The following is an 18168-nucleotide window of genomic DNA, read 5'->3' as shown; positions in this document are numbered from 1 at the left end:
CCTCGTAGGAGGTTCGGCCCTCTACCCGAAAAAAAAAAAAAAAATGGCTCAGCGGGGTATCCCGGAACACCAGTGGCATTGCCCGGGCGGCTTGGTAGGGCCGCCGTACCGCGGAGACCGACGTCGTTGGTCGTCGACTATCGCCCCGACGTCCCGTCGGTTGGGCGTCCTCGAGGTGGCGCCGCGTTTCTGGTTTGAGTGTTGACCGCGGGAACCTTCCTACTCTGACCGGGTTTTGACTCCAGACGGAGATCGGACGTTGAGTGTAAGAGTGCAGGGGAGTCGTTTAGTGGATGGGCCCTAAAATTCCTTGGGTCCGCGGTCTGCTCTCAACATCTGCAGATCGTTGAGTCTCACATATCCCGCGCGCCCCCTAGGCGCGGGGACCTCGTAGGAGGTTCGGACACCGGCACGAAAAAAAAAAAAGGTGAGTTATGTTGGGGTTAGACTGACTAAAGGCTTCGTCAAACAGAACGCGTAATTAGCGCGCGTCAGAGCGCTACACTGACGGCGCGCTATGACGCCGAGATGTGTTGTACTGCTATGGTAACATACCGTCAAACAGAGCCCCAGCGCTATAAGTACGCAACGCTCTGTCGCGGCGTTAGGACGCTTTGAGGTCAGGCGTTGTAATTTTGTACAAATTTTATTTTAGCGTCCGAGTGAATGTGTATTAAACTACTAAGATTTTTGCTACGGAGCAGCATGGGTTCATTAAGGCAACATCCACAACTACGAACTTGTTGTCTTTTGTCGAGGACTTGACTCAAGGTGTTGACCATGGAGATTCATTCCACTATATACACAGACTTTAGTAAGGCCTTCGACAGAGTTAACCATAATTTATTGCTGTCGAAGCTGTCGTCGTACGGGATTGCTGGTACACTTTTGCATTGGCTTCAATCATATTTAACTAACAGATCGTCCACGGTTGTTGCGGGGGGTCACTCGTCGATGTCCTTCCCTGTTTTGTCTGGGGTTCCCCAAGGCTCTCATTTGGGTCCTCTACATTTTAATGCATTCATCAACGACATTGGCTCGTGTTTTGCGTACCACAAAGTTCTATATGTTTGCGGACGACTTAAAATTCTTCAGGAAAGTAAACTCATCTCTTAACTCTGAATTATTGCAGAGGGATTTGGACAGTTTGTTTGGCTGGTGCAGTGCGAATGGCATGAGTCTGTATATCAGTAAGTGCTATGTAATTCGTATTACTAGAAAAAGATGCTCATTTTCTCGAACGTATATTAATGGTGTACCACTATCTGAGGTAGACTCTATTAGGGATCTGGATGTGACCATTGATAGTAAGCTGCAATTCAGCACACATATTGAGAATATTACCAGAAACAGCTATAAAACATTGGGATTTATATTTCGCAATTGCAAAGAATTCAAAAAACCAAACACTAAGATCACAATTAATACTGCTCTCGTACGCAGTACTTTAGAATATTGCTGCATTGTGTGGAACCCTTACAATGAGATATACAAGAAGCGATCGGAAAGTGTCCAGAAACGGTTTCTATGGTACCTACTTGTCTTACAACTACAATCTGGGTAGGAAGTTACCCAGCTATGAAGATAAACTTTGCCACTTTAATTTAGATTCTCTTCTTAACCGGAGGAAACTAATGGGGGATATATTTCTGTACAAATTAATCCATGGAATAACCGACACACCTAATCCCTTAACCCAGATAAAAATATCAGCCCCTAAGTACCTACCAAGAACGAAGAAATATAAACCGTTTTATGAAAGCCCGCTCGTTCGGGTTTAGGTGCTTACTCTCCCTTAAACAGAATTCTTTGGGACTACAATAATGTCCACGGTAGCGCGGACTCCGTCAATGTTCCTTCGGTGTTGTCCGATTGCGCTGAACTAATTTTAAGTGAAATAGATGTTTTTTCTAATTGTCTCACAACTTACAGGAAAAATCTGTCGCGGATCATTTCCCAATTAAATATAAATTAATCTTAAGCAATCAATCAAATGTAATCAAATCTTAGTTATATAATTTTTTATTTAATGCACTGTCGATTGTACCTATAATTGAGATGACATCTGCCATGAACTTTTGTCAATTGTTCAATGTTTTTTTATCGATGATCACTTTGTTGGCGCAACTTAATAAATAAATAAATACTGGATAATGACCGAAAAATTGATAGAATTAGTTAGGAAATACCCCTGTTTATACAATTTCACATCTGAATCACTCGACGTCTTAATACTTTTAAATTTTCACACTGCTATCGAAAGGCACTATGATTAGGCGTTACGTTGCGTCAAGGTGCGTTGGGCTCAGTCAATTTGTGTGACATGAAAGAGCGCGACGTTAAAACGCGACGCTATAACGCAGCGCTAAGTAAGCGTTTTGTTTGACGAAGCCTTAAAACAACCCACCTTAGAACTTCATCTCTCTGCCGTAAAACACCCAACTCATCGACCAACAAACAGAATCGAAAATCAGCTGCATCTATGTAGGTATTGTAATCGTAATTCGAAAGTGCGAAAACTAACCACTTTTACTAAACGCTTTAAAAGAGAACTGAATTAAAAATATGTTTAATGAAGTTTTGATTTTTTCAAATTGATTAACTTAGCCGTTTTTATCCGTTCATTAATGAAAGAAACTGAAAGCAAATTGACATGACCACTTAATCACTTTTCTTCGGAGTGTTTATTATTACTAAAGTATTTTTTATGGTATTTTTCATTCATTGCTTTCTTACTGTTTAGTACACATCAACTACGCGGTCTTTTAAAATGAAACCGATTTTGACAGTATTTTTTATAACCACGATTTACATAACATACTGTAAGTACATTAGTCTAGATTTCTCTCAAACTACTATGAATTCTAGATTGTTATTTAAATGAGATGAATCACTCGTGGCCTAAAGGATAAGACGTCCGGTGCATTCGTGTGTAGCGATGCACCGATGTTCGATTCCCGCAGGCGGGTACCAATTTTTCTAATGAATTACGTACTCAACAAATGTTCACGATTGACTTCCACGGTGAAGGAATAACATCGTGTAATAAAAATCAAACCCGCAAAATTATAATTTACGTAATCACTGGTGGTAGGACCTCTTGGGAGTCTGCACGGGTAGGTACCACCACCCCGCCTATTTCCGCCGTGAAGCAGTAATGCGTTTCGGTTCGAAGGGTGGGGTAGCCGTTGTAACTATACTGAGACCTTAGAACTTATATCTCGAGTTGGGTGGCGCATTTACGTTGTAGATATCTATGGGCTCCAGTAACCACTTAACACCAGGTGGGCTGTGAACTCGTCCAGCCATCTAAGCAATAAAAAAAAAACTTCAAAGATGTCTCTCTTGCAGTGGCGTGGTACACCACCTGTCAGAGTTCTGATAATCCAGTCAAAACATTTCAAAACTTCACCATGGACTGGTACAACCGAGGGAGTTTCAACATATCCCCATGTTTGAAAGAGCTTATGAACTGTTGGGAAATAGCCAAGTAAGCTCCCTACTTTTAATAATCTTCAAATATAAAACTAAGTAAGTGCATAAATATTTCTGTCGATAGGTACATACCTACATAATAAATGTAACTTATCTGTTTTTATTTTATTTTAACTACGCAACATTACAGAATTCAATTCAGCGGAGATCGAAATAAGGTATTTTGTAAGAGCGCGCAGTGAACTGTGACGGTGTCATTTCTAATTTTTTTTTCATTGCTTACATGAGTGGACGTGCTCACGGTCAACCTGGTGTTAAGTCGTTACCGGAGCCCATAGACATCTACAACGTAAATGCCGCCACCCACCTTGGGACATGAGTTGTAAGGTCTCAAGTATAGTTACAACGGCTGCCCCACCCTTCAAACCGAAACGCGTTACTGCTTCACGGCAGAAATAGGCAGAGTGGTTGTACCTACACATGTTGACTCATAAGACGTCCTACTACCAGTCATAGTAAATAATAAAATAATGTTTTCATACGCTAACATGGCTAAAGCTGGACGAATCTAAGGAGAAAGAGTGGTCTTTGCATTCGCAGTTGCGAGAGTTGCAGAGCATTTTATGCTACCGTAATTTCAATCATCATCATCATCATCATCAGTCTTTATCTGCCCACTGCTGGATAGGCCTTCCCCAATGCCTTCCACATAATGTGGTCCTCCGCCTTCCGCATCCAACGACTTCCCGCCGTGCGCACTAAGTCGTCAGTCCACCTGGTTGGAGGACGCCCCACGCTCCTTGTACCCATCCGTGGCCTCCATTCGAGGACTTTCCTCCCCCACCTGGCGTCGCTAGCTCGACAGATGTGACCGGCCCATTGCCACTTTTTCCATGTCTCATTGTAATTTCATTGCGTCTTGTTGACAGAGCTGATGTGATCTGCTCCGATAACAAATATTACGAATCTGTTTGCGGATTCATGAGACATTATTGTCACGATGTATTCCAAGATTATGACAGTGAGTACTATGCTTTGGGCTTAGTGCGAGTTTTTTAACTTCTCTTCTCTAACTAGCGGCAAACGTAGGGACGCTGTTTCAATTCCATACAAATTTGAGTTAACTTTTACGCGATCGAGAAGTTAAAAAACTCGCACTAAGCACAAGCTTCTAATAGTTAACGCGTTTCCAAACCTCTAAGCCATCTGCCCTGGTGAAACTAGTAAGGCCTCCGGACCACTAGTAATCCTTCAATCATAAAAAAAACCTCTAAATTTTGACAAACAGTGTCATTATGTTTAAATAAATAAAAAGAAATTCCAAATTAATTTTATTACAGAGCTGTTTGTAGTCTTACTAATAAGTAATCTACTAAACAAGTGGGAGGCTCGTTATTCCTTTTAATTACGAAATTTAAAAATAAGCACATGTAATATATATTTGATCAAAATTAGTCCTCTCAATATGTATAGTAGGTATACCTACTTACACATTTACTTTTTTCGTATTTTCCAAAGCCGTTTGTTTAGTAGAAATGGTTTTGGGCGATAAAAATCGCTCACTGTACAAACTTTTGTTTATTGGGTTTCGTTTTCTCTGCTTTATAAATTATGTATAATAAAGTATTTGTAATAGCAATTGTTAGCGTGGTATGGACATGTGATGCGTAGAGAGAAGATGCATGTGACTAGGAGATGCATGGAAATGGTAGCGCAAGGTAGAGGGGGAAAAGGTCGACCAAAGAAGACATGAATGGAGTGTGTAAATGACGATATGAGAGAGAGGAGTGAGTATTGAGATGACGGCTGATAGAACAGAATGGAAGAGAGAAATTAGCTGTGCCGACCCCACCTAATGAGATAAGGAGGAGAAAAAAAAGAATAGCAATTGTTTGTAGCACTCTATTTTAGCTAACATTCAGTTCGCTTCAAAACCACTTTAATAAGTCGTTTTCTAGTTTCAAGAAGTCGTCGTGGCCTAAAGGATAAGACGTCCGGTGCATTCGTTGTTGCGATACACCGGTTTTCGATTCCCGCAGGCGGGTACCAATTTTTCTAATGAAATACGTACTTATCAAATGTTCACGATTGACTTCCACGGTGAAGGAATAACATCATGTAATAAAAATCAAACCCGCAAAATTATAATTTGCGTAATCACTGGTGGTAGGACCTCTTGTGAGTCCGCACGGGTAGGTACCACCGCCCTGCCTATTTCTGCCGTGAAGCAGTAATGCGTTTCGGTTTGAAGGGTGGGGTAGCCGTTGTAACTATACTGAGACCTTAGAACTTATATCTCAAGGTGGATGGCGCATTGACGTTGTAGATGTCTATGGGCTCCAGTAACCACTTAATACCAGGTGGGCTGAGCTCCTCCACCCATCTAAGCAATAATAATAAAAAATAATAATAAGAAACTGATAGTTTTATTAATATTTTTCAGGTTACCTGCTATGGTTTCGATTCTCTCTATTTGAATCCGTCTGTCAGTCTACGTGGCATGAACACTACACGTGAACATCATCGATAGTGCTTCGTACTCTACTAAACTAGAGTTACTCTTCATCTATCGATCTTATAAAAAATACGATCCCATACCATTCAAATAAAATTGTATTAAACAAAAAATACGCTTTTATTTATTATGAAATTCCATTTCATTCGAAAATCGAACAAAAAATAAATACACAATTTTGAAATGCAAGTTTATTACTTCCAAAGCACTATTAGTCATTTCAAAAACACCGCATATTATATTACAATAATCGATTCGCATGTACCAGCATGAACTAGTTTTTAATGAAATTGAGGTAAAAACAGATTTGACAGTCAACAATTTACAAAGTCGCCATCGCATAGATACGTAATATGCAAACGGGCACCAATACAAACAATCTAAAAATTAGTTAAAAATTAAACTAATTCAAACGACCATTAGATCTCTATTTTTTTTAACCATTAATGATTGTATTTAAATTAGTAAGTAAAACCGATCCTATATTGTATACGGTTAGCTTGTCTCTTATCCCGAGTTCACATGACGTCATACGTGGGGAAGATGCTTTCAACAGTTTGTGGCTGCGACAATTTTATACAATAGCAGCTGCCCGGTTCCTTATTACGTACGTTGTAAATATACATGTCAACTTTAATTACTATTACGATACAACTTTAATATACGAGCCATAAGATTAACAAAACAAACTACGCAATGTATGTCTGTATACGAACGAAATAGCTTCCTTCATTTGATGCGCCTTTTACGATAAGTTTTGAGACTATAAAAGATATAAAAATTCAATTTTGAATTACGTTAAGAGGCACAAGGTCGGATATAAATGTTTAAAGCCTTTTCAATTCATAGCGGGCTCTAATGCAACTATCTATAGGATGAGATATTTATAAAGACCTGATCATAAAAATTACAGTTTAGATTCTAAAGTAGAATATTAAGGAATTACACAGGAATATTTTCGCGCAAGCTAGATCCGATGTTTTCCTCCGGCTGTAATGACTTGTTACTAATTCCAATAGTTCCAGCAACCCGCGCTCACAACACTGCTTCAAGCACTATTTTATAATCAGATTACTAGTAAAATAAAATTTCAACAATTATAATGTTGTTAAAAGCTATTTAATATACTGGCTGTATCTGAAATGTGTCTAGATAATCGTCATAGCCATATACGTATCGTTTTACTAGATGAATAATATGCACTAAATATGCGTTGAATTAATTATATGCACTTTTATAAAGTATATACTTTATAAGAAAAGTGAAAAAAAATATATATTTACTGTACCTTATTGTGTTTCGTTTCTTCGGGCAAATCTGCACCAAATGTCATGATACTTTTACTCACAGATAATTAATGTTTGAACAAGTACGCTACTTTTATTTTAATAATATAATTGTTTTTCTAATGGATCTGGGGAAAACAAATTAAAACCCAAATAAATTTATTAATCAAATCTGATTCAAATATGGAAGTATTATTGATATCAGAAAATGCCATAGCGAAGCTAGAGTACTTTATATTATCATAAGATTTATTTAGCGGTGAATCAGTTGCATATTACTATAATAATAATGGCTCAATAGTGACATCTTTAAAATATCTAAGACGGTAACAAAAGATCGTTCAAATCGTAAGCTACCTAAAACTTATGCGTTAATAATTAAACACTAATAAAAAGTAAAAACTTACTTTCATTTGAAAGGGAATAAAATTAAAATTTCTTCAGTAATATTGCAACTAAGCATAATATCTGTGTAGAATAAATTTAGAATAAAATTAAAAACAATTTAGTAAAATTCTGCATTACTTATAAAACACTGCTTTCAACATCCTATCTCAGTTATATCGATTTATTTAACTTTTAATATAAACTGTCGGAATTATATTTTTTATTAGAAAGCAGCATTTTTCAGTAACACAAACACACACACAACCTCGCACACCCTTAACCAGTCACTTTTAGGAACATTACTATTATCTATTGAAACAATGAAGTTATACTACTATTCATAATTTGAATTATCGACTAAGAACCGTGTCATTCGATAGGGAATCTATATAATTCGACTAATTGTTTTGTATCTAGCACCGTGAGCATGTGGATATTGCGAGACTATTACTTTTATTTAGCATCATTATACCGTTCAGTTTGTTCCTAATACGAACGCACGAAGAAGCTATTCTTATATCTAAATACGTACAACTAAGCCCCGAATTAAAAACTAAAGAAAAATATATAAATCTTACATATATGTATTATATTTGGTTCTCACTAAATTAATCATTTACACGCTTTAGCACGCATCACAATGAAATATATATATATATATATATATCATTCTTTACTATAATAACATTATTATACAAAGGCATCGATATAATCAGACATGAGCTCGGTAATTCATTTTTCTGTCATAAACTTGGCAACACTCGTGAAAGCAAAATATTTACTAATCAAATATTGGTCACACTCGTAAGAAAGCTACAGACTGTCGCTTGATGGATACAATATTTGTGATATGGAGATATGATGACGTCACACACAGTGATATTTTAATTTAGTCACGTGATGAGGTACTGTTACTTGTATTCCAAATTGATACATTTATTTCACAATACCATTGATCATGTATGTATTATTTGTTTATGAATCACGGACGAAAAATATATGTTTTATATCTTATTGTGCACCAGAATGTCATCGGTCCCAGAGCTTGCTTCGTCAACAGAAGTCATCTCGATTAAATACATATGTTACAAAGTAATTTGACAGAGGTCTTTAATTAAATAGAATTTCATGAACTTTGGAAAAGGTCGAAATTAGGATAGCAGCCAACTTTATGAGAGCAAAATTAATTGACACCAATCCACAGAGTTACTTAGTAACGTTTTCTGTCGCTTATTTATTGATTAGCAGTCGCAACATAAATATAGTTACAAATAGAAAATATTTTAAAAATTCATTTCTCTAAGCATAAACTCAGAGTAAAAAGATATAAACAAAAATAAATAAATCAAATTTACGATCAGTTCAACAGTTTTTTTTGCTTCTTTTTTAATTAGCCATTCTAAATGTTTCAGACTAGACAAATAAAAAAACCTTAGACTATATATTATATATTTCTAGTACATATTTATGTTGCAACCGATACATTCATATATTTTTATTGTTAAAGACATACAAAATTCAGCTCAGTTACACACACACAATACATATATATATGTATATGCCATACGGCACTTAGACATTTGATAAATTAAAATTACGTCCAATGAATCTTTGTAGGCACGCACACATCTAACTAATTGAACGCCAATTTCAAAATATTCGTACATATATAAATATATATATTTTTTACGAACATACTGTTTAATGATAAATAAATATTTATCCTACTATATGTTCCTATTCTTTCACGTATGGTGCGTTAGCTAAGTTTTTTTCTGACCTATGATATTTTTTAGTGTTGCATTTTTGTCAATATCTCTATATCCAATTTATAAATATATACTTTAGAAAACAGCATTCAAATATTATGATTATTCTTTGAACTCTCGTCACACATTCACACCGAATAAACGTATAAAATGTTATGTTTAAATTAAACAAATATATTAATATTATTATTATGTATCTGAAGTTATTATAATATCGTCGTTATGAAATCGGATTCGTATTTTCACATAATTCACGATCGATTTGAATGGAGTTTCCAATGAAGATCGTTCACTGTGCATCACTAGCCAAAGACGTGAAGTTCTTAATTCAAACAAAGTGAAGTCCGCACATTACTTTGAAATCTCAGATTCGTAAGTATCGTGATAATATATTTATCTCTCAAAATACGGCCGTAGATAGTTTGTTTATAATATCAAAACCAGTAAATGTCTAATTCGTTTTGTTCTCATTGCACACTACATAAAAACCACACGTGCAATTTACATGTTATGGGTCAATTTAAATTTTCGACCGAAAAATGGTTTGTGGACTTGTAACATTGTATCCCTGTGCTTGATATTTACGAATAAACGTAAAAATTTAAAATAACAACTTCGCTATACTTTTTTACTCGGGTACACGAAAAATATCGGTTACATTGAAATAAATAAAATGGAAAAAAATAAAAACGTTGAAAACAAGGACAACTCAATTCGTCTTGTTAAATATAAAAATTATGCAAAACTAAAGCGCACGCCGTGCACGCAACGGCTCGTCTAAAATTAAATCTTAGCTTTATAAAATAACATAGGCACGCATTCTTTCGAACCGAATGAATGATTACAAATAAATAATCTTGATATTTTAAAACCAATTGTGAAGATGCTACTTTGTACAGTTTTATTCATTAGTTTCTTCCTTCAAAATAAACATTTTTGGGGATAGTGTTTAATTCAGTCTGAGAATCAATTCTAAAATTATCGTTTTTTTTATCATTTTCTTTCTTATGTGTCAATAATATCGACAAATGAAAATTGTACAAAGTACCAACTTCAGTTCCTAGATGGCGCTGTCGCGAGTGAATCGCTCGTTCGAGCAGACGAATGTTCTAGAAGAGGCGAGCCCGTCGTTTGAGTTCGTTTCGGCGCCACTGCGGCAAGCGGTAGAAGTCTTGCCGGTTGATCTGGAGAATGGCTTCGAATTCGGCGTCCGAGAGATGTCGCTGTTAATATAATTTTGTTATATCAGAATGCGTTTGTGACAAAAACTGAGATCCATGAAGCCATGAACATGAGAACTGTTAAGGAAGAAATAAGGTTGACAGGGACTAAGTACAGAGCTCGGCTGGAAAACCACCCAAATACCCTAGCTAATGCGTTGACAAAAGTCAGTTCCATCAAATGACTGAAACGTCATGATATACAGGGAGTTGGTGACAGATGGTGATCAATGAGGAGTCTCCTGGTGAGGAGCCTCTTCGACGCGATGGCACACACAACGCATCTGCTCATAGTCCAGGACTGATCGCAGATAGGCACATAAATAATAATAATAATATTAGAATGCGTAATTATGAAATTGACATTTCTAATCAGAAATCTGTTTTAAATTGATCCACCAACGTCTCTAGAACCAGTCTTTGTCCACTTCAAGTAAGCAACAACGCATAGTGTTTTTTAGTTAAGTGGGGTTCTACAATTAACAGTAATAGGATAGGTACCACCACCCCGCGTATTTCTCGGTTTGAAGGGTGGGGCAGCCGTTGTAACTATAGTGAGACCCTAGAACACATATCTCAAGGTTGGTGGCGGTATTTACATTGTAGATATCTATGGGCTCCGGTAACCACTTAACATCAGGTGGGCTGTGAGCTCGTCCACACATCTAAGCAATAAAAAATGATAACTTTTATTTTATTTTATTGCCCTTGTAGGCGAGCTTACAGCCCACCCGATGGTGAGTGTTTACCGTCGCCCATGGACTTCAGCAATGCCAGGGGCAGACCCAAGCCGCTGCCTACCGTCTACCTACCTCTAAGTTAAGCCTGTCGACGTCGGGCGGCAGCCTGTAGTTGGTGATGAGCAGCAAGTGGTAGGGGTAGAGCTTGGCCGGCTCGTGCAGGAGATGCGAGGTGGCCATGTTGGGGAGAGAGCGCCGCACGCCCCCCACCCCGCCGCGCACCCCCACCCCCGATCCCAGCGTGCTCACCCCGCGGACCACTATACCCGCTTCGGTTGTCTGCGCAATCAAATACGATGCATAATGAGCTTTCCGTTATTTTTACTCACAATAAACATTTACTGGTGGTAGGACGTCTTGTGAGTCCGCGCTGGTAGGCACCACCGCCCCCCGCTTATTTCTGCAGTAATGCGTTTCGGTTTGAAGGGTGGCGCTGCCGTTGTAACTCTACTGAGACCTTAGAACTTACTCAAGCTAGGTAGCGGCGTTTACGTTGTGAATGTCTATGGGCTCCGGTAACCACTTAATACCAGGTGGCGTATGAGCTCATCCACCCATCTCAGCAATAAAAAAAAACAATTCTTCTCAGAGTTCAAGAGTTCAAAGAGTAAGCAGAGCTGATAAACATCAGAACGCGGATGCCGTAAATTTATATATTTGACTGAGCATTTTTTTTTAATGTGTTATATGTTCAGACAGAAAAGCGCATCTTCATTTTAATTTTAATTACTTTTATACGGATTCAAATGTGATCAAGAAGAGATTCTCGATTCATTTCTGGATCACAGAGCTAATGGCCCACCCGGACTAACTGCTAAGTTTATTGGAGCTCATGATCATCAGAATGCGAATGCAGTCTATCCATCTTGAGGCACTAAGTCTTACGTCTCCCTTATATTGTGTTCACATCAACACGTATGACTGCTTCGCGACAGAAATATGCAGGATGGTTATCTTATCCCTTGCGAGTTTAGGTACAAATTGTTCTACCACCGGTAAATTTTCTTGTGGTCATGTTGTTTTTTTTGTCATTTTCTTTTTTAGGTATGTTATATAATTTTCTTTCATAACTTTTAATAATTTTTCTCGTCTTTAATAAAATAAATAAAAATCATTTAATTCAGACCATCTTAAGCCTATATGTTGTAAGTAGAATAATACTTATAACTATGTTAGTAAAATTAAAATAAATAATTTGTTCGTATTACATCAGAAAATATTGTATATGCATTAAATGAACTTACCACAGCACTTCTATCCACATCGGTTATGGAGCCGGCAGAAACTGTAAGAATACATTTATACACATCACTACAACATCTACTTTTAAAAAAATTCTTACATCTTGATACTAATAAAATTTTAATTAGTGTATAAAGTGCTTATTTGTGTTAGTTATATTTTACGAGAATGTTTTAAAGCTGGGATGTGTTGCGATTTGTTTATTGCATGATTAATAACACAAATGAAACATATGGTGTCTACAAATATATTAAAATTGCATTTTGAATTTTGATTCGGATGAAAATAATTAACAGTCTAGATTTGAAGTCTGCAGCTAAATCATATATTGGAAAATAATTAAGTCTAGATTCGAAGTATGTAGCTAAATCATATATTGCTTTCCACCTCAATGATGTTGGTTCAAGTTTTATTAAAACTGTCATAAAATGAATTTTCCGTTTGCAATCAGTTGAAATTAACTGTCCATATTTCATGTTATTAAAAAATTCCTAACTAACAAAGTCCGTATCATAGATGTACATGAAAATTATAATAATTTTGTGACATTGTTAATAAAATGTTAACTTTATTTTAATTATTAAACTACAGCAAATGCAGATTATTTTTAGTGCATAATTTTTTGTTTATTAATACCAAGTTTTTAAAACGAAGTATGAAGTTTCTTTGCCTTTACTATTATCGTGATCCTCGGATTCGGAATAAAATTTACAATCAAAATCAACTCTCCAGGATGTTTAGAAATAATTTGCAAAATTACACCGTAATGTTTGTTTGATATATGAAAGAGAGAGAGTCCATAAAGACATGATGAAAAGTAAAGTCAATTTATGATTATTCTCGTAATAATTCTATTAATGAAAACTATTGGTACATATAATAAATACTATGAATAAGCGCATTGCGGAAGGCGGGATTCCAAAGTGAAAACTAAAAAATGTTGTTTGTCTCTTTCTCGCTTAAGCTTTATGCGTACGTTTGTCTCTCTCCGGCAAGCGAGGCGATACTACTTACTGCACAGATCCGTCCGCACTGCGCGCAAAAAACAACCCAAATCTTAATTGAATACGTGCTAATAAGAATCATTATTCTTTGATATAATTTAATATAAATGTTACAATTGGCAACATTGGTCATTCAACGTGTATCGCAGTAAGAAGTGGAAATAGGATATATATTTCGATTACGTAATTTTTATTTTATTTTTTTGTACTCAGTTAAAAAAATCGAAATACATTAAAAATTATTACACAGAAAACATATGTGCAAAAAGCCGACCTAAGCTCAGAGATTGTTTTTTTTTCAACAAACCCGAGATAGCGATACAACATATAAAATATGTACTTTGAATTTATACTATACAAAAGAATGTAAGAAGATAGTTAGAATGTTTTTTGATGTCAACGCCAAACACACCAACCATCCAAATAAAAAAATATAGTATGAAATCCTACTATGTCAGTTAAAACCTATACATATATATACGTTAAATTTATTGTGTGTACCTACATTTTTATTATCTCTTGTCCCAAAATAATATAAAAAGGAGGTACATACTATCTGATTTGCCGCTGCTGAAGTCGGTGCTATGAGTTTTATCTCCCATGCCGCTGAATGTGAAGTCACCCTGTAATTACAGTAATACAATGACTGCCTATCACAAATACTTAATATTTGGTATTTTAAAACGATTTATTTAACTACTGCTTTGTTCGAAAATAAGAATTAAACGAATTGGCAATATTTTCACTATTACTTACAAAATACCGTTGGGTAACACCCTGTATATATAGTATTGTAATCTTTTTAAGGTCCGGAAAACAAATACACTATCTTAATCCAAGTAGACAAAAAAAAGCATTCAATAAAACACAGTCGAAGGCAATATGTAGATAATGAATGACACTATACATTGAACAATGCAGTTTATTCAACACCGCGTTCATTGACCCCAGAATTCAATTTGTAATTCGTTGCGGGCCCGGGTTAGATCATACTATTAACGGCCGTTTTCAATAACCTATCTATCCCTAGTTTCGGTTACTAAAGATAGACAAATCTATATTTTTGTCCTTACTTACGTTCCAATAACCTATCGACGGGCAGCAGTTCCTATCGGATTTATTTATCCATCGTCGGGAGGACGGATAGCCTGCTAAAGATAGAACGCTCATACAAATCGTGCTTACTTCCGTTTCAATATGAGTTTTAAGTAACTCTCCGGTAGGCGGCGCTATCTCTAGTATGGGCATTCGCTTATCTGTCAAAATCGGCCGGTTACATGTTTATCTTTCGCTATAAATCGCTATAATTTAATAATTGTTTCTCTTCATATTGGCATATTGTAGCAGTGATGATAGTGATATGGAATTATTTCAAATAATAATGGATTGTGATGCAGATAGTGATAGTGAGGCCGATATCATATGGTTAGGAAAATAAAGATCGTCTGAATTACATGGCGAAGATCAATAATTACGAATTTGACTATAGATTTCTGAGCAAAGGTGTTGTGAATGAATTGATTAATTTAATGAGACCATATTTGAGTGTAACGTCAAAAAGGTAAGATAAATTTTAACCATAAAAGTACTCGTTATTACAACTTATATTTGTTTATAGCAATAGCAAAATTATACCTAATTTTTGTTGTGTTACAAAATCACACTCAACAGGAATTCTATAATACTGCTGGATTCCCATGGTGCCCTAAATGACATTCATATACTAATACAATAACCTGGTAGGCTATTTACCTTCATTCTTATTACACACTGATACCTCTACATTTTATATTTGTGTTACAGATTCAAATATAGGAGAGGAATTTAGAAATAGAAAAAGAGTATTTTGAATGCGTAATTTGTGTGCAATGCATCATTGATGTTTCAAAATGTTGTTGCTTGATGGCCTGGGTCTGCTCATGATACAACTATAATTAACCATTCCGATTGAAAAGGTATTTCTTATTTATATTACCTTATTTATATTATTATTATTATATATTATTATTATATTTTTATTTATTTATATTATATATTTAGGTGTTTATATGAATTTAATATGACACTATTATAATAAATTATCTACATATCAAGAGAACATTGATAACAAGGTGGACTTGGAAATTGCTATTTGCTTGCCGATAGAGGCTATCCCCACAACCCTATCTTTTAACGTGATTAATTAACTCACATACTCAATCGGAACGATTTAAAATGAATCACATATTAAAACAAGAAATACTATAGAGAGGTAATCTTTTTTTTTAGTTAAGAGCTTGTTATACTGTATTGTAAAATAATTTAAGCGAATAATGTATAATTTTCAGATGCATTGGTGTTTGTAAAAGAAGACTCCCTGTATATCATTGAAAAGTAGATTAAAACTAGAAAATATGCAAGCTGTTATTATAGCTGCCATGCTGCATAATATCGTCAGAAGTATGAATTTAGAAGAATTAGAATCAGAAATTTCAGTCGCAGATACATTACAGGAAAATAATATAATTGTTCGTAACAATTTTTCAAAACTTACATCTGAAATACAACTATGTACTTATAAATAATTGCTTCCAAAGATAATTTATAAAATAAACTCCAAAGATAATTTGACTATTTTTTATTTTCCAAAATGATAATTACATGGTAGTTAGTACATGCAAGATATTTAATTTAGAATTTGTACATATACTTAAAAAACTATCTAACATAAAATTATTATTGCCTACTTAATTAATGAAATTTAAAATTACTTTTAAGTAATTTTTAATTTTTTAAATTATCTAAATCTAACTTAACTTTTGCTACAACAATCTCCTTTTCTTTATTTTTCAAGTCAAGTCTCTTTTTTGCTATTAGATATTCTGCTAATGCATTGTCCCTATGCTAGCCTTGCATTTCTTTTCTTCCATCTTGTTTCCGCTTGGCTGTAAAAGTGTTAAAAATATTATATGTGACCTACAACAATGTGCATGCTTTATCCAAAATTTCATCTGCAATCCTTACCACCTCCAGCCTGTAACAAAGAGCATAATTATTTCAAATACTACGGCAACCTGAAGAAAAAATCATGTTTATCAATGTGTTATTAGAGACAAACAATCAACTAATTATACTAACCTTACTAAGGTTGTTTCTTATGTTGCCGTAGCGTTCTTTAAGTTTTCCCATTTTAGTCGAAGCTGCGATGGAGTTCGTGGGAAACGACGAATCGACGAATTAAAATCATTTACAAGTGTTCGCCAAGCCTGCTGCTTCAATTTATTGTTTGTGGCATTTGTTGCCTTATTATTGAAATGTTTTTTCGCCGCCACAAGTTCTGCTAGAATCATCGTCTCATCTTTTGTCATGGTTGCTGCGTTTCTTGACTGAAAAAGATATATTTTCTAAACTTGAACTCAAAGTTTTCAAAGTAAAATTATTATTATCAATGTACTTCATAGATACTTACAGAATTCATTTTATTTCACTGTAGCTCTTTAATTATAAACACACTTAGAATTATAAACGAAAGTTTTAAAGCGTTTTGGAGGTAAGTCATCATCTAATATAGTAGGTAAACAATAGAAAAACAAACAAAAGAAACTGATCACTGCTTATTGGCAAACGGACTGTCAAAACGTTTCGTTTCATAATTTCGACTAGGATAAAAATAGCAATACGTCCAATTTAAAAAAATCTACATATGTTTTTATTACTTTTTGTTATAAACAAATGTGTTTATGATAGTCTACAATATGCTGGTTAAATTATAGTTATAATTTAGAATAAAATAAAATAAGTCTTGATCCTGATGTTGTTTCGTATTTGTAGTAGAACGAAACGTATCAAGAGGCTCGGATAAATCGGAGGGAAGAAGCTATCTACTGTTGGTTAAAGAGAGATAGCACTTATCCGTGATTGTGAAACGCAAACTAAGGATAGTTACGCTCTTGCTGATATTCGGAGATAGCTATCTATCCGAAAACTCAGATACGTTATTGAAAACGGCCGTAAAAATATTTTCATATTTGTAAATAAATATTGGGTTTTCGGGAAACGTTTTTATACACCCTGTATAGTCAACGTAACAGCTCGAACGACCCTGTCAAACTAATGTGCCATATTTATACTTCATACCTTTTATACTTTGATTAAATAGTAGGTATTGCATCAATTTACCAATATTATTTTATTAAATTTGACTTGATTTTTTCATAATATTTTTGTGTGACCGACGACTTGTTTAAGGGCGCGGGAACCCACCGGTTGGGGGCAGCGCAAGATAGACCAGTTTAGCGAGGTTGGGGGAAGACCTATATCCAGCAGTGGACGTCTGTGGGTCGATAATGGTAATAACCAGGGTTTTAAAAGCAGCTCCAAGCCAAATACGTTCTCGATTTATGGGTGCAGGACCACAAATATGAGAATAGAACTACGACATCCGTATTTAACAAGCTACCCCCCCGCCCATTGCATTTAGGTGTCGCCCGGTTTCGCAATCAGGGTCACTGACCACTAAGCCAATCACTACCACATTTATTAACGGTAGATAGGTAGGTACCTTAAACGGATAACGGTCGAGAGCTATACT

At 35.4% G+C, this 18168-nt stretch overlaps 2 protein-coding genes and 2 long non-coding RNA genes across 14 annotated transcripts in view; 2 read left to right on the top strand and 2 right to left on the bottom strand.

Annotated features, from left to right (window-relative positions):
- Positions 1-3250: 3250 nt before the first annotated feature.
- LOC149499790 (uncharacterized) lies at positions 3251-7394 on the top strand. The gene is made up of 3 exons (XM_089738904.1): positions 3251-3490; positions 4365-4456; positions 5879-7394. The coding sequence occupies exons 1-3, from the start codon at positions 3414-3416 to the stop codon at positions 5950-5952; spliced, it is 243 nt and encodes an 80-aa protein (XP_089595030.1). The 5' UTR covers positions 3251-3413; the 3' UTR covers positions 5953-7394.
- The window catches only part of Unc-115a (actin binding LIM protein Uncoordinated 115a), a 114999-nt gene continuing 102957 nt past the window's right edge, over positions 6127-18168 (bottom strand). For 6 of the 11 annotated variants that reach the window (XM_089738883.1, XM_028184761.2, XM_028184757.2 and 3 more), the window contains 5 exons: positions 14152-14221; positions 13609-13626; positions 12597-12637; positions 11425-11631; positions 6127-10615 (listed from right to left, as the gene is read on the bottom strand). In XM_089738883.1, the coding sequence (XP_089595009.1) occupies positions 10502-10615; positions 11425-11631; positions 12597-12637; positions 13609-13626; positions 14152-14221 (450 nt within the window). In that variant the 3' untranslated portion in view covers positions 6127-10501. The remainder of the gene's footprint in view (positions 10616-11424; positions 11632-12596; positions 12638-13608; positions 13627-14151; positions 14222-18168) is intronic. The other 5 variants (XM_089738885.1, XM_089738884.1, XM_028184759.2 and 2 more) reach the window with 1 other exon arrangement.
- LOC149499789 (uncharacterized) lies at positions 14960-16203 on the top strand. Its single transcript, XR_016325514.1, has 2 exons — positions 14960-15553; positions 15926-16203. It is a non-coding gene; the product is annotated as an uncharacterized LOC149499789 (long non-coding RNA).
- LOC149499788 (uncharacterized) lies at positions 16201-18165 on the bottom strand. Its single transcript, XR_016325512.1, has 2 exons — positions 17047-18165; positions 16201-16963 (listed from the first exon to the last, which is right to left on the bottom strand). It is a non-coding gene; the product is annotated as an uncharacterized LOC149499788 (long non-coding RNA).

This window comes from Bombyx mandarina, chromosome 26 (genome assembly GCF_030267445.1).
Source record: "Bombyx mandarina strain Sakado chromosome 26, ASM3026744v2".
NCBI lineage: Eukaryota > Metazoa > Arthropoda > Insecta > Lepidoptera > Bombycidae > Bombyx > Bombyx mandarina.
This window is presented reverse-complemented; position numbering and strand designations above follow the sequence as displayed.

Excerpts from the sequence above, each read along its gene's own strand:
- LOC149499790 (XM_089738904.1), top strand. The coding sequence starts at position 3,414 with ATGGACTGGTACAACCGAGGGAGTTTCAACATATCCCCATGTTTGAAA. Across the intron at positions 3,491-4,364 it reads AACTGTTGGGAAATAGCCAA|AGCTGATGTGATCTGCTCCG; the intron begins GTAAGCTCCCTA and ends TCTTGTTGACAG. Across the intron at positions 4,457-5,878 it reads TGTATTCCAAGATTATGACA|GTTACCTGCTATGGTTTCGA; the intron begins GTGAGTACTATG and ends AATATTTTTCAG.